Source organism: Nasonia vitripennis, chromosome 5 (assembly GCF_009193385.2).
Source record: "Nasonia vitripennis strain AsymCx chromosome 5, Nvit_psr_1.1, whole genome shotgun sequence".
In the NCBI taxonomy this organism is placed as follows: Eukaryota; Metazoa; Arthropoda; class Insecta; order Hymenoptera; family Pteromalidae; genus Nasonia; species Nasonia vitripennis.
The window spans coordinates 27,968,437-27,981,641 of NC_045761.1; the positions used below are offsets into that span (position 1 = coordinate 27,968,437).

General features: G+C 56.6%; 1 protein-coding gene and 1 long non-coding RNA gene across 3 annotated transcripts in view; one reads left to right on the forward strand and one right to left on the reverse strand.

Moving 5' to 3' along the window:
- LOC103316196 overlaps positions 1-13,205 on the forward strand; it is a 130,460-nt gene that overhangs the window by 49,137 nt on the left and 68,118 nt on the right. Inside the window, exon 7 of the long non-coding RNA XR_004227818.2 lies at positions 824-888. This is a non-coding gene — a long non-coding RNA (uncharacterized LOC103316196). The remainder of the gene's footprint in view (positions 1-823; positions 889-13,205) is intronic.
- The window catches only part of LOC100116283 (zinc finger protein castor homolog 1), a 61,717-nt gene that overhangs the window by 36,757 nt on the left and 11,755 nt on the right, over positions 1-13,205 (reverse strand). For both annotated transcript variants that reach the window (XM_031931116.2, XM_031931115.2), the window contains exons 2-4: positions 5,512-5,582; positions 4,881-5,446; positions 4,469-4,811 (exon numbers count right to left, since the gene is read on the reverse strand). In XM_031931116.2, the coding sequence (XP_031786976.1) occupies positions 4,469-4,811; positions 4,881-5,446; positions 5,512-5,542 (940 nt within the window). In that variant the 5' untranslated portion in view covers positions 5,543-5,582. The remainder of the gene's footprint in view (positions 1-4,468; positions 4,812-4,880; positions 5,447-5,511; positions 5,583-13,205) is intronic.

Below are 13,205 nucleotides of genomic sequence, written 5' to 3' on the forward strand. Positions count from 1 at the left end.
TCTACTCTCGCGATCTCGAGAGCGGAGCTGTGTGTGTGTGTGTGTGCGTACACTAGGAATGCCTCCTGATGGATTGGTCATCCGTGATTAATTTGACAAGCTGACTTTCTGGTTTTCGGAGGCGGGAGGGGGCAGTGAAAGAGACGGACGGACGCGGAGCAGAGCCGCAGACTGACAAGGCCCCCAGGCCCCCTCCACGCCGACTAATGGCCTCCCCCCCGCGCGCGTGCGCGCTCGACTTCTCTGTCTCTCTGTTTCTCGAGCGAGCGAGATGGACGTAAAATATTCCTCGTCTATTTCTTCTCCGGGCTTTCGGAATCCCCCCGATCCGTGGGACTGCCGTTGATACGCTGCTTCAGCCTTCTGCCCTGCACTGATTAGGCATTCCTGTGGCTGGTTGACCAAATTTTTCGGGAAACTGGAATCCCAGCGGCGTTTTTGCTGGCTCTGGATCTGCGTAAATGATCTTCGAGCGGAGGAGCAGCCCAGGCCCAGTCCTCTTCATCCATCTCGCGGACCCCGCGGAGACCGCGCGCGTCCCCCCAGAAAAATTAATCGGGCCGATCGGCCGAGGCAACTAATGGCGAGTCGGGCAGAAAACCGAGAGAACGCAGGAGGACGCGTAGGAAAAGTGCAGCCGCGGAGATTGATCGAGGGGCATTATGTTGTGTGCCTCGGCGCTGTCCGGCACTGATGCAGTCACGGTCAAACGTCCGCTGTAACGACGACGCCGGAGGCGGGGGAGTCCGCGCGTTTCTTTGTTTTCTCGTTCTTTTCGGAACAAATTTTACATGCTAACGATGGCTATTTTGGTTTGTTTCAGAGACAATACAGTGATTAGTGCGCGATTAGTGAAACAACGTCGGCCAGCAGCTTCGAGCGTCGAAGGTGAGTCCTCAAAAGTCACTATCAATGCTAAATATTTTATAATGAAAATGCAAACCAGCGACCACCTACACGAGCCTGCTTTTAATGAGGCTGCATAAATGCCTCGTAAAAGGTCTAGTACTGGCTAGGAATTTTTCAATTTAGCCGTGCGCCTAATGAAATAATCACAGCGGTCGCAGCAGTAGTGTAACCCCCCCTGCTGGAATTTCGCGGGGCACTTAAACATATCGCGTTACGCGAAAGAAGTACAGGTAGCAGGTAGTCGCGCGTTGGGCCGTCGGGAATTTTTCAATTTGCACGCTCCAAACGCAATCAACCTACGACCTTCTCGCGCAATGCGCAGCCGTCGCCGCGCGACTGTAAAATCCTCGCGCGGCGGCGGACTTTCCAGTTATACGAGCGATCGGGGATTTAGCACCTGCGTGAGAGGCTGCCGTCGTTTAGCGCTGCCGCTGTAAATATACCCAGCTCGCTCTCCCTCTCGGAAGGCCGTGATCATTTTCCTTTAATTTCGCGCGTTAGTCCGCCTTAATAAACAAATCGCCGCAACTTTGTGTGCCGCGCGCGCAGCGGCGGGGCTTGATTTATTCAATAAATCCTTCTATTAATCGCTCATCCTCGCGGCTGTCCGGCGCTTGAGGACGGTTCGCTCGGACGCTCGCTCCTGAAATAGGATAGATTTTTACGAGCCGCTCTTACGGCCCGAAACCGTGGCGTCATTAAAGATCAATCCCGCGCGTCTCGAAGTGGAATAAAACATGATTGATGAGTTTACGCACGTTTTCTGAAAATCGAGAACGAAAACACTGTATGCTGATCGAGAGCCGAGCTAATAAGTGAAAAATAGACTCCGACGTTGGCTTCTCGAAAACCTCGTAAACTCGCAGTCGAGGAGAAAGCCGTAATTCCCGTGTTTAGCGAATCAAGGATGTTTCGCGCCTCCCCCCTTCGCGGCGCTCAAGACTCTCCGGAGTCTCGAAGATGGAGAAGAGGAGAGAGAAGCGGACGCGCTATAAAAGACGTGAAGTTGAAATTAAACAAATAATCCCGCGGCCGCCGGCCTCTGCTGACGGGAATCCGTTAAAGGCCTCGGAGCGTACATTATGAAAAGATCCCATTGAATTCTAAATTTAAAACGGTCGAGTGTCAGCGGGCCCGATGCGGCCGGCAAAACAAACAAAATGCGCTGGGAAGCGAGGGAAAGCGTGATTTCGAGGGAAAAAATTCATCCCGAGGACTGCCTGTGTAAGTAGTGGCGTTCGCGCGTCACACGGGGATCCTCGCGTGACTCACGGGCTGACGACGAGCTAATTTACGAACAAAAAGGCCGCTCGCACGCGCCGGACCGACCCGGAAGCTTCGAAGCCGAGACGCCGTCCGTAGGCTTCGTGATTTTTCGCTCGCCCGGATTCTGCGGGCACCCGGTCTTCCTCCTCGTGAATATTGCATAAACTGCGAGCGGACGCGAAGCCATTAATCCCGGCGAATCCTCGGAACGATCGTCGTAAAAAATCTCGGCGAGCCGCGAACGAGTGCGTAAAGAAGGCGCAGTGGGAAAATTGAGCGTGCGGGTGCCCTGCGGAGCTGCTCGGACGGCGGTAATGAAATTAAACGAGACGGGAGGAGGCATCTGTCCAGAGAGAGAGGGAGAGAGAAGGGCCTCTCTCGTAAACCGCGCGCGCGCGTGCGTGTGCTGTCGGAAGAATGTTTATTCAATTGCGAGTGTGCACATTCTGATTGCACTCGAGCTGCGGAAAAATTTCCGAAAGTTCTCCCCCGATCGGACCAACGAGCCTGGATATTCTCTTTCTCCTTCCTCTTTTATAGCCTGATACGCGGCTTTTTGCGCGAGCCTATACCAGTCAATTAGGAGACGATCTGGGCGAGAGCGTGTCGCCACTTCCAGCCCCATCATCAGCGCACATAAACTGGAGCAGTCCCGTGTCGAGAGCATAATAAAATCGCGCGCCCGCCGGAGGGAAAAAGCTCGAGGGATGAGAAGATGAGGGAGCAACAGGTTTCCGGCGCGCTGAGGTATGCGTAAGCTGCGTTCACGAGCGAACGGGGGACGGGGAGGACGGGCCGCTTACGCGCGGGGTTGCGCCTGGCTCGAACTCGGGAGTAGCCGAATAAGCGCTCCCTCGCCGGCGCGATCTTTCCCTCGTTAGGCCCGGCGAGGGCGTGCGTCGCGCTCGTCGAGCCATCAATCCCGCGCCGGGCTTTATCGGCCGCGCTGACAAAGCAGATAAGCTTCGGGGAATCGTCCTCGGCGCAATATCACCTGACGAATCTCGCGCGGGAGCCGAGCAGGCCCTCGCTTCCCGCGATCCTAGTCGACAATGCGCCGCTCTTCTCTTATTCTCGAAATCCTCTCGCCGAGAAAAAGAGAATAAGCGTAAAAAATGATCCGACTGTCCGTCCGCGGTCTTTTCATCTCTCGCTGTGCTGCTGCTGCCTTTATCCGGGCGGAATGATTAATGAGTTCGCCGCGCGTTTTCTGGTTTCCTTAGAGCAGAGCCCGGAGAGATAAGGGAAGGGGCCCGGGGGGGGGGGGGGGGGGAGACTCGGCGCTGCTACCGACTGGCGGGCCCTGATTGCAGGTCCGCGCGGGTGGCGAGCGGCCGAGGTGAGAGAATTTCGGATACTCCCGATGGCTCTCCTCGCATCCCGCTCGTGTGTGTGCGTGTGCGAGCCGCGTGCGTGCGTGAGATTCTTTTATGGTTTGCGGAACGATGCGCGTCGCGGATTTATGCCGCCTAATGCCACGTTATGCTCCTTTAAATTACAAGCGCGGCCAGCCTCGGACGTATATCATTCAATCAGCCGGATAAATAAGGGATTTATCGTTCTCGTTATTAATAACTGTGGTTAAGCCTCTTCGAGCGCCGTAACGCTGCTGCTGCCGCTGCAGCGCTCGCAAAATTCAGCAAAACTGCGCGAGCGCGACAATAAAAAATTAATCGCCGCGGCCGAGCCTCTCACCGAATATACGACGGGATATGAGAGCGGAGATAGTCATCGCGGTAAAAAAGCAATTACGAAATCGAGGTCGCGCGGCGGAGACAAGCACGTTATTGGGATCCCGCTGCATAGCGTGTCGCAACGCCGAAAGCGGGAAACACCCAAAGCGCTTCATTTTCCCCTTCTAAATTCAAAACAATGAATCAGTCATTCAGAAATGCTCGCGCCGGAGAGAGGCGCGCCGCCGACCGACTTTACGAGTCGCGGCCATCTTGCAGCCAGCGCTACGCATGCGGGACTGCGCCCGGCGTGAATAAATAGCGAAACCGGACAATCAAACGAGCGACGCATAAATTTCGCGTTCGACATGCGAAGCCGCGGTGCAGAGGTTGTTGCGGCAGAAGACATCGCTCGGAAGAGGCCTCGCCAGGCTGGATCGCGGAGCTGCAATGAATTATCGGCCGCCACCGCGTATACCTGCCCAACATCGCGTCCGTGTTCGACGTTTCAGCGATTAACATAATCGCTGCTAAAGGGAGACGCGCAGGGGATAAAAGTGGATTGCTCGGGCTCGTTTGCTTGAATATCAGAAGTGCGCTCGTGCGGTTACTCTACTCACTCTGCTGCTGCTGCTGCTGCTGCTGCTGCTGCTGCTGCTGGAGCTGCTGACTGAGGGCCGGGTTGAGGAAGCAGCTCGGGGGCAGCTGTCGGCTGACCGTCTTGGCAAGCTCGCCGCCGGCCAGGCCGTAGATCGCGAAGAGCTCCTGCATCATCGACTCGGCGTACTCGCGCATGTTCTCGGACGGCCTGCGCTCCTCCGCGTCCGTCTCGTTTTCGGCTTCGTCGGCGGTCTGCTGCTGCTGCTGCTGCTGGCGGGACTCCTCCTCGTCCGCCGCGTCCTGCTCGTCCTGCGGCCCGCTGCCGAGACTCTTGTCCGACGACTCGGAGGCCGGACTCCGCGCCTGTGCGTTTGTCGTTAGCCAAGCATGATCGAGAGCCAAGCTCGCGGTAGGGTAAGGAAAGGGACTCACGTCGGTGCCGGGCGAGTAGAGCTTCTGCGAGCGAAGCCCCTCGAGAATGAACTTGTGTCCGAAGGAGTCGCCGCTGTCGTCCTCCTCGCCGTCGAAGGACGGCGCCCGCGGCGCCACGGACAGGTCCATCGGGATGACCTCGTTGTTGTTGAGCCGCTGCTTGACTTGCAGCTGCGCCAGCTGCTGGCCGGCCTCCTCGAAGTCGAGGCGCTCGTCGCCGCCGGGCTCGGGCTGCTTCTCCTCGGACTCGGCGTCCTCGTCGCGCTCGTCGCGCTCGTCCCGCGGCTCGTCCGACTCGTCCGACACCTCGGCCATCCTGCTGCTGATGGGCTTGAAGTTCTTGCGCTTGTTGCGCGGCTTGCTGGCGGAGCTGCCGCTGCCGCCGGCCGGCGGGGGCGTCGTCTGCTGCGGCTGCACGCTCGCCGCGAGCTGCAGCTGGGTCGCCGCGCCCGGCTGCGAGTCGTACTGCTGGGAGTCGCTGTCCTGGTCGGCCGTGGAGCCTCCGCCGCCGGTGCCGCGGCGCGCGGCAGCCGCAAAGTTGTACACCGATTCCGAAAGCATCTCCGCTGCAATTTGAGCGCCCGGTTCAGACTACTCGCGTGCTACGGGGGCGGGAATGTTTGCTACTTACTGGCTCCATATGGACTCGTTACGGCAGACATGGCGAGCCTCGTTCTCCGTCCGCCACGTCACTGCCTCATCCTGCAACAGAAAGCGTCGGGGCTCGTCAGTGAGTTTCCGCGATAGCGCGAGACAAAGGCGCTGCTCTTTTCTCCGACTCGCTGTAATAAGAATAATGATCGCCTCGGTTTCCCCGCTCCTCGCGCCTTCGTTCTGCATTATTCAAATCTCCATAACTCTGAGCATCTGCTCTCCGGAATCTCGAAAATCCCGTAGGTCATGCTCGCGCGCGCGAGCGCGAGAAAGAGAGGAGCAAATTTGCAAACCGGTTGGCGGGAAAAAGCGGCGACGGCCGCACTTCGATCATCGCATTATACAGAACGGATTTTCAATTTACGAGCTCGCGTCGCCGCCGCTCGAGGCGTTACGGAGCGCGAGCCAGGCAAAAGGAGCAAAAAAACGGGCTGAATCCTGGAAGAGAGCGCGAGCGACGCGTGTTAAATTGCAACAATGCATACGGAGATCCGTCCGAGCGATATTGCGCGCGAGCGTGTGCGTGCGGCTCTCTCTCTCTCTCTCTCTCTCTCTCTCTCTCTCTCTCTCTCTCGAGGGTGATAATGTATTCCAGGTCCGCCCCTGCTGGTGCCGGTGGTGGGGCTCGAGCGAGGAAAGCGGCGGCGGCAGCGGAACCCGGGTCGCACGCAATAGGCATTGTAACAGATGTTAATTATCCCTTCTGTTCCCCGCTCGCGCGAGCACGGCCGAGTGCATGCATCCATCGGCCATCCCCGCGAGTGGCATGCGCCATCGCTGTACGCGCTCTATGTATATGTATGCGATAAAGCAATTCCGCGCGTCACTTCGGCCAGGACTTATGGCGTATGCGCCGTCGGTTCCGCCGAGAGAGAGAGAGAGAGAGAGAGAGAGAGAGAGAGAGAGAGAGAGAGAGCAGCTTCTGTCGGATTTTTTGCCGTTTAATTATTGAAAAACACGCGAGATTCCGTTCCGCACGCAGAAATTGATAAACCGGGCTCGTAAATCGGCTCGCAGCTTTTCGGCGAAGCGCTCTCGATGTTATCAAACTTTTTTAACGGCGCGGACCACTCGTTTCTCCTGCGCAGCCGGCCGCCGAATCCCGCGGAGTTACGGCGTTTAGAGAGTTACGGCGTTTCGTTCGTCAAACACTCGGGTAGCGGAGATAGTATCCGGATACGCGCGAAGACGAAGAGACGGAAACCGGATCGGCCGCGGGCGCCCTATCGAAAGGGGAAGTCGCCTCTTTTTGCATTTGTAAAAGAAAATCAGCCCAGATATCGTTTCATAATTACTCGGAGGCACTCGAAGCCCGCACAAAGAACTTGTTATTCGGATTTTGAATAAGCGTTCTCGGAAGCTCTCGAGCCGCGCACTCGTGGATCGGCTTTCAGTGCGAAAAGTTAAAATCGAATCACGTAATTTCCACAGAAGCTGAAAAAGTCTTCCCCGATAAAGAAAGCCGAGAGCCAAGTGCAGGCGTACACATTGCGCGTCGCGGGCAAGGGGCCGAAGCGAAAAAAGCCAAGCATGTGTGTTCATAAGATATGGTGTGAAACACGAGAGGCTGAGATTAAAGAATGAAAAACATGGGATTCCCAGAAGCGAGGCTCGAGGAGTCATAATAATATTCGTAATGCCGAGTGTGCGCGCGAGAGCGCGGGAGAGGGAGCCGAGTAGAGTGCGGAAATATAAAATTCCCTGCCGCGTCCGGCTCGGTGTAATCCGCGCGATAAGAGTCGGATTTATCGGGGAATCCGCGAAACGAACTTCTGCGCTGCTCTCGCTCCGAGTATCGACCAGTTATCGGCGCCGGATAATGGCACGCCACTGAGACGCACAATAGCCGCTGCTGCGTGCGCCGCGAGAGGACAGGGGTAAAACAAAAGTCGAGCAACCCCCTTTGTGCGCGCGTTTTCCTGCATTCGTAATGCGCGCCGGCCGAGAGGCGCCTCCGCACGGCGCTCGCGAAGGCCAGTCGAAATAACGAGCCGCTCCGCGAAACACACGCGACAACGACAGCGACTCGGTCCTTTTTCCTGTTCTCCTCTTGCTCTTCTTCGCGCCTATCCCCATTGTCTCTCTCTCTCTCTCTCTCTCTCTCTCTCTCTCTCTCTCTCTCTCTCTCTCTCCCGGTCCCTCTCATCTAGCCGATCGTATAACGCGCTATAAACACGCCGCGCGCACTGCACGCGGAGCCGCTAAGAAGAGCAGAGACGAGCGCGCGCGGTGTTAAAAATAGAGCAGAGCGGAGCCAGCGAGAACGGCTCACTAATCTGGTTAGGTCCACTTAGCGTAACACCGGCCATTTAGGACCTGAACGCGGCCGCTCTCCCGATCTCGCCGAGGATATGATCCGGCGTTTCTCGAAATGCGCTAAAACGTCTTAATGGGACGAGCGGAAAGTTCGCGCCGAGTTTAGTTCCAGCTCGCGAAATATTCCAGCATCGTCGAAAGCCGGCCGCATAAATGAGGCGCGCACGCGATCCGAAACGCGTGAAAAATGAAGGCCCGCCGGCAAATAAACAACAAAAGCCGCGGGCAGAAAAAGGGGGGAGCGGCCGACAGAAAACAAATCAGACATAAGCCGCGTCGAGTACGTAGAGCCGCGAGAGCGGGAGAGCGGAATCGAAGGAAGGAATCCATTCTCGAGCGCGGCTAGGACGTCCGACGATTAATTAATTACCCTTCGCAGACGGTCGGCGCATGCGCCGCGCTACTCCCGAGAGCGCCGTCCGCTCCTTTAATTACTTCTGAAACCCCCGAGCGAGCGCCGGCGCAGCACGAAAGGGCCGTTGCTGGACGCCTAATTACATCGATCGCCAGGCGCCGCCGCGGTATTGTGCCGCTCCTCTTCGAGCTGCACCGTTGCATTATACGCCAGCGCGCATTTCCTCGCAGTGGAAACTTTGCGGATTACGCAGGCGTGATTAGATCGGAGAGCCGCTCGCCGCCGAGCACAATAAGCCGAAATAATAACTGTTCGAGACCAGCAGCAGCGGTTTAGAGCCCGGAGCGCGGCGGCGAATAAACGGATTGCCGACTGTATGCGACCCCTGCTACAAAGCGCTTCTCGCTGGCGAGGGTCGCGCGACACTTTTTTCTCTCTCCGGCCTCGTTAAAATGCAAAACCGAGCCGGGAATCGCAGGAAATTTTTCACTCCTCGCGCGCAGCGCATTAAATAATTCATGCGCGCGCTAATCGAGAAAAAATTCAGCCCCGATGATCGCACAATGGCCCGGGGTGGGCTGCATAGATAATTCCGTCGCCAGTTTACGAGCGGCTCCCGTTTCACCGCTTTTTTCCACCAGTGATTACGCATGCGCGCTTTTCCGTCCCCTGCGAGCGGCCAAAACGTGATTTCGAAAATCCGTTATTTCAATAGCAGCCGGGCGAGAGGGAGAGCGACGGCTGCGAGCGGCTGAATAATTTTATAAAATTAATAGTAAAAGGGTGCGCCGCGCCGGCATTATGCGTCCGTATGCAAATAAGCAGCCGGCGAGGGAAGGGGGGATGCTGGCGAAAAAAGCGCCAGCCTCCGATTCGCCGGGACGCTCCGCGCTGCGAGTTTTTCAGTCGAAAATCCGGAAAGCCGCTGCCGCTTCTCCGATGCCATTAGCGCGCGAGCGGAGAGCCGAAAAATTAATCATATCGGAGCGGACGAGCAAACAAAAGCAGCTCGTTTGGCGCGCAACAAAAGCCTGCCCGAGGAGAAAGAGTCGAAACAAGGGATACTGCCGCGCTCGTGTATCGCCGTGCGGAGAAAGAGAGTAAGAGTGCAAGCTGCGAGGCATTAAAACTCTCCCGAGATTTATAGTGCGTGCCGGCAGTATATGCGCTCTCCTTCCCCCTCCTCCCTCCCGTGCGCGCGTCGCGGTGTTAGTGACCCGCCGCTCGTTCTCGATTCGCGGCCTGGCGCGATGCGACAACTCACCTGAAACAGAAAGAAAAGCCGCCGCTTAGTGGAGGAATAAGGCCTCGCTAAACACGCTTAGAAAGCCGCGCGAGTTTTCCCCGCCGACTCGGGCCGATTATTAGCGTCCGCTCGCGCAAAAGCTCGCCTCCGTACTTTCACCTCTGGCTCATCGGGCCGCGCGTAGGCAATTAGAGCTCGGACGCAAACGCCGCGGTTTTCCAGCCAAACTACCACCTTTCCCGCGGCGTTTTCAATTATTCCCGATTGCTGCCCCGCCGAGAGCTGCATCAATTCGCTTTGAATGCCCTACGCTGCAGCTCGCACGCAATATCCGCGGCGCGAATAACTCGCCTGCGCGCGCGGGTCATTAATTGAAAAATCCCGCGAGAGGGCCGGGGCCGAAAAACTGAAAAAAAAGCAGCGGCGGAGAGGAGGGATCGAAAATACGAGCGCTCACGTACGAAGAATAAATTTCATCGAGCGTATTCCGCGAAGGAGGGAGCAGCAGCAGCGCCAGAAGCAGAGAGACGGAGATAGAGGAGGAATCCTTCTTCCCCCGGGGCCGCTCGTATATACCGAGTTTATTTCGACCGGTCAAAAGAAACTCGGCGCGAGCGCGAGGGAGCGAGGGAGACGGATGATGAAAAATGAGTCGGCGGAATTGCATAAATTTAACGAAAATTCGAGCCGACGAGCTGCGCCCGATTACAACGACCGCTACGACGCGGCCGCACGAAAGGAACAAAACGCGCGCTGCGGGCCCCCGGGCGCTCCTCTCCTCCTCCTCCTCCTCCTCCTCAGCTTCGCTGCATACGCAGAGGGGAGCGGGGACAGCGGATAAAACGAACGAATCGAGCGCCGCCGATTCCGCGAAACGCAGAAAAATCCGGAGAGAGGAAGCCGTTTGCGAGGGGGAGATAATGCGCCGGCGAGATGCATCTCTCGGGGGAGCCGGCGAATTTTGCCAAATTACTCCATTCTCGGTTCTAAATTAAGCCGCGCTAGCTTACGCGGAACAGGGGCCGTGAACTGCGATCCAGCCACGTCGCGCAGTTTTTACCACTACCCTTTTTTTCGACAAATCGCACGAATTATTGCGCGAAATTTACGAGATTCCCGCGGCAGGGGAAACAAAAGTAGTCCCCGCCGTCGGACCCGGGCTCTCGCCCATAAATCCGCTTATACGTGAAAGGGTATTTATATGCGCGCGGATTTATGTATGCGCGAGCGTAAGAGGTTCGCGGGGATTCATGGAAACTCGCCGATTCCGGGAACGACTCGAGAATGGAAGACGGCGAGAAGCTTTTCGGGTTTTACGCTGCTCAAAGTGACGGGCCCGACGCTTTAGGGACAATCGCGCGCGCGATAATGAGGGGCTGACGTCGGACGTGTCGGCGCCGCTGACGAGGGCTCTTTTCGCAAATTCCTCTTTTTTAATTAAGAAGCTTGTCGAGCCGCGCGAGGTTCAAAAATTAAATTTCGAACTCGGATTCCGCTGGAAAACGTGGTGCACTCTGGGCAGAGTGCAAAGTGCAGGTATACGAGAGCAGCCGAGTTGGCATATTCGCTCGGTCGGAACGAGGGCATGACGGCCGGAGCGGAGGCAGCACCGGAATCGAGGATAAAAAGGAGGAGAGAGCGCGGAATGATGAATCGTTTCTATTAAAATGCTCCTTCGAGCGAGTGGATTATTTACATATTTTCGATCTGGATTGAGAGAGCTGCAGTCCGAGACTGTCGCGCTCGAACTTCGCCGGCCGCCAAAAAATGCTGAAATTCTAATGAGCCGCGCATCGGCCGATTCACTCCCCGCGTGATTAATTGACTCTCATTAACATCGGCGACGACTGTAGCGCCATTGTCTCGGCGGCGGCGTCCAGCCGAGGCTGCCAGAGTCGCGTGAATTCCGCGCGGGGCGTAAATCACTTTTTCGCTTCCCAGCGGCGACGAGAGGAGCATTGTTATTTCCATCTGACGAGTGTTGCTTATTGTTTCGCGGCCATTGTCTTTTACCGCGCTTTCTTCGTTTCCCCGCGCTAATTTCGGTTGGGCTGCGCGAATATTTATAGATATTCTAATTGAAGCTGACTCGTCCGGTTGGAAATGAGAATGCAAAAATCCCGCGGTCGGGCTATCGGTTACGCGCAACCCAGTCGATGACCTGAATAGCGATAAGTGCGCCGCTGCGGCCGGCGATGTCGTAGCCACGAATTGCGCGTGCGAGGAGACGGCGGCGCATCGCGGATGATGAATGGAGTTCGCGAGTCGCCGCATCGAGAGCGATTAACACACTCTGCCGGCGGGTAAAGTACAACGAATTTGAAAGAAATCCAATACATAAAAGCTGGCAGGGCAGAGAGCCGAGCTGGGAGCCCGACTCGGGAATTCCATCGGAGATCTTATCCCCGCTCGGCTCTCGAGTCCATTAATCACATCGTGTCTCTGTCGCTCCTCCCTCGACTTTCCTCCCTCTCTTTCTCTTTGTTACACAGGAAGCCGGCGAGCGCGGCTCCTTCTCGTTTCATTTGTCACTTATTAAGCTCGCGGCTCGCCTCCGAGTTTACGCGCCCATCGGCCGAGTCTTGCGCAAAGAAATCCGCGCATTTTTCCGCCTCCGGCCAGCTGCCGCGACGAAAATTTGAATGCACTCGCGTTACGAAACGCGCGATGACACCGGCGAAAAAGGAGTTCATCGACACCGGAATTTGGCGAGCGCGCGCGCGCGCGGGCGGGAGAAAGGCCTCTTAGTAATCAGCGCGTGCATGCGCTTGCAGCGGCGTGGAAAATCGAAAGCAGGCGAGCGCGGGCTTATTGATATTTTGCAAATGCGCGCGTCGCATTTGATCACGTCCCGTCGTCGTCTGGCTGCAGGACACACATAATTATGGTGTTGGCATGTCAGCCGTGTCCTCCACCGCTAGCCCTTTCTTTATCTTTTCCTTTGTCTCCGCTCGCGGTCTGCGCCAGTCGGAGCCGGCTTGTAATGCGGTCTTATAAACTCCGCTGCTGCTGCCTCCGCCTCCCTTTTTCTGACCGGCTTTATTACGCGTTATGCGCGCTGGAATGCCCCGCGGAGAGATGCTTTTTGCGAGCGGCGTCCGCGCGCGCCGAGCCGCGGCAATTAAAAGTCGCGAATTCCCGATTGACTATTCTATTGTAAATACGCGGCGAGAGAGTCCCTACCCGTTATTATGCTCGAGGCAGCTTCGTCGGCTGCAAATGTGTATACTTTGTCGACGACTCTGACGACACGCGGCATGACTTTTCCGATTGTTTAGATAGCGCGCGGCTGCGCGAAGACGGCGCAGAGAGGGAGAGAAGGAGAGGAGAGAAAGAGGCAGAGAGAACGAGGGACCGAGGACGGCGCGAGCGGGTAGGCGTCTGAAATAGCTTTAGATGCTCGGGTCATTTCTCGCGAGCGCGCGCTCGCGCATGTGTGCAACGTATGATTAAACATTATCGCGATAACGGGTAATTGCACGTTTTCAGTGACTATTATGTGTAAATTTCATTGCCTCGTCGCTGTCTCTCCGGGCTCTTTCGCTCATTGTTCGCGAATTCCCGATGTCTGAAATTATAATGTATTAATTTCCCCCGCGCCGCAGAGCGAGAAACTCCACGTATAACGCCGCGCAGACGAAATTACTGCACGTATCGTGGCGACGAAAATATACGGCGGCGGCGGCCGCCTTTGTGTCTCCCGCGCGTCGCTCCCGAGTTTTACGGCTGTTTACGCGTCCTTCCCCGGCTATGA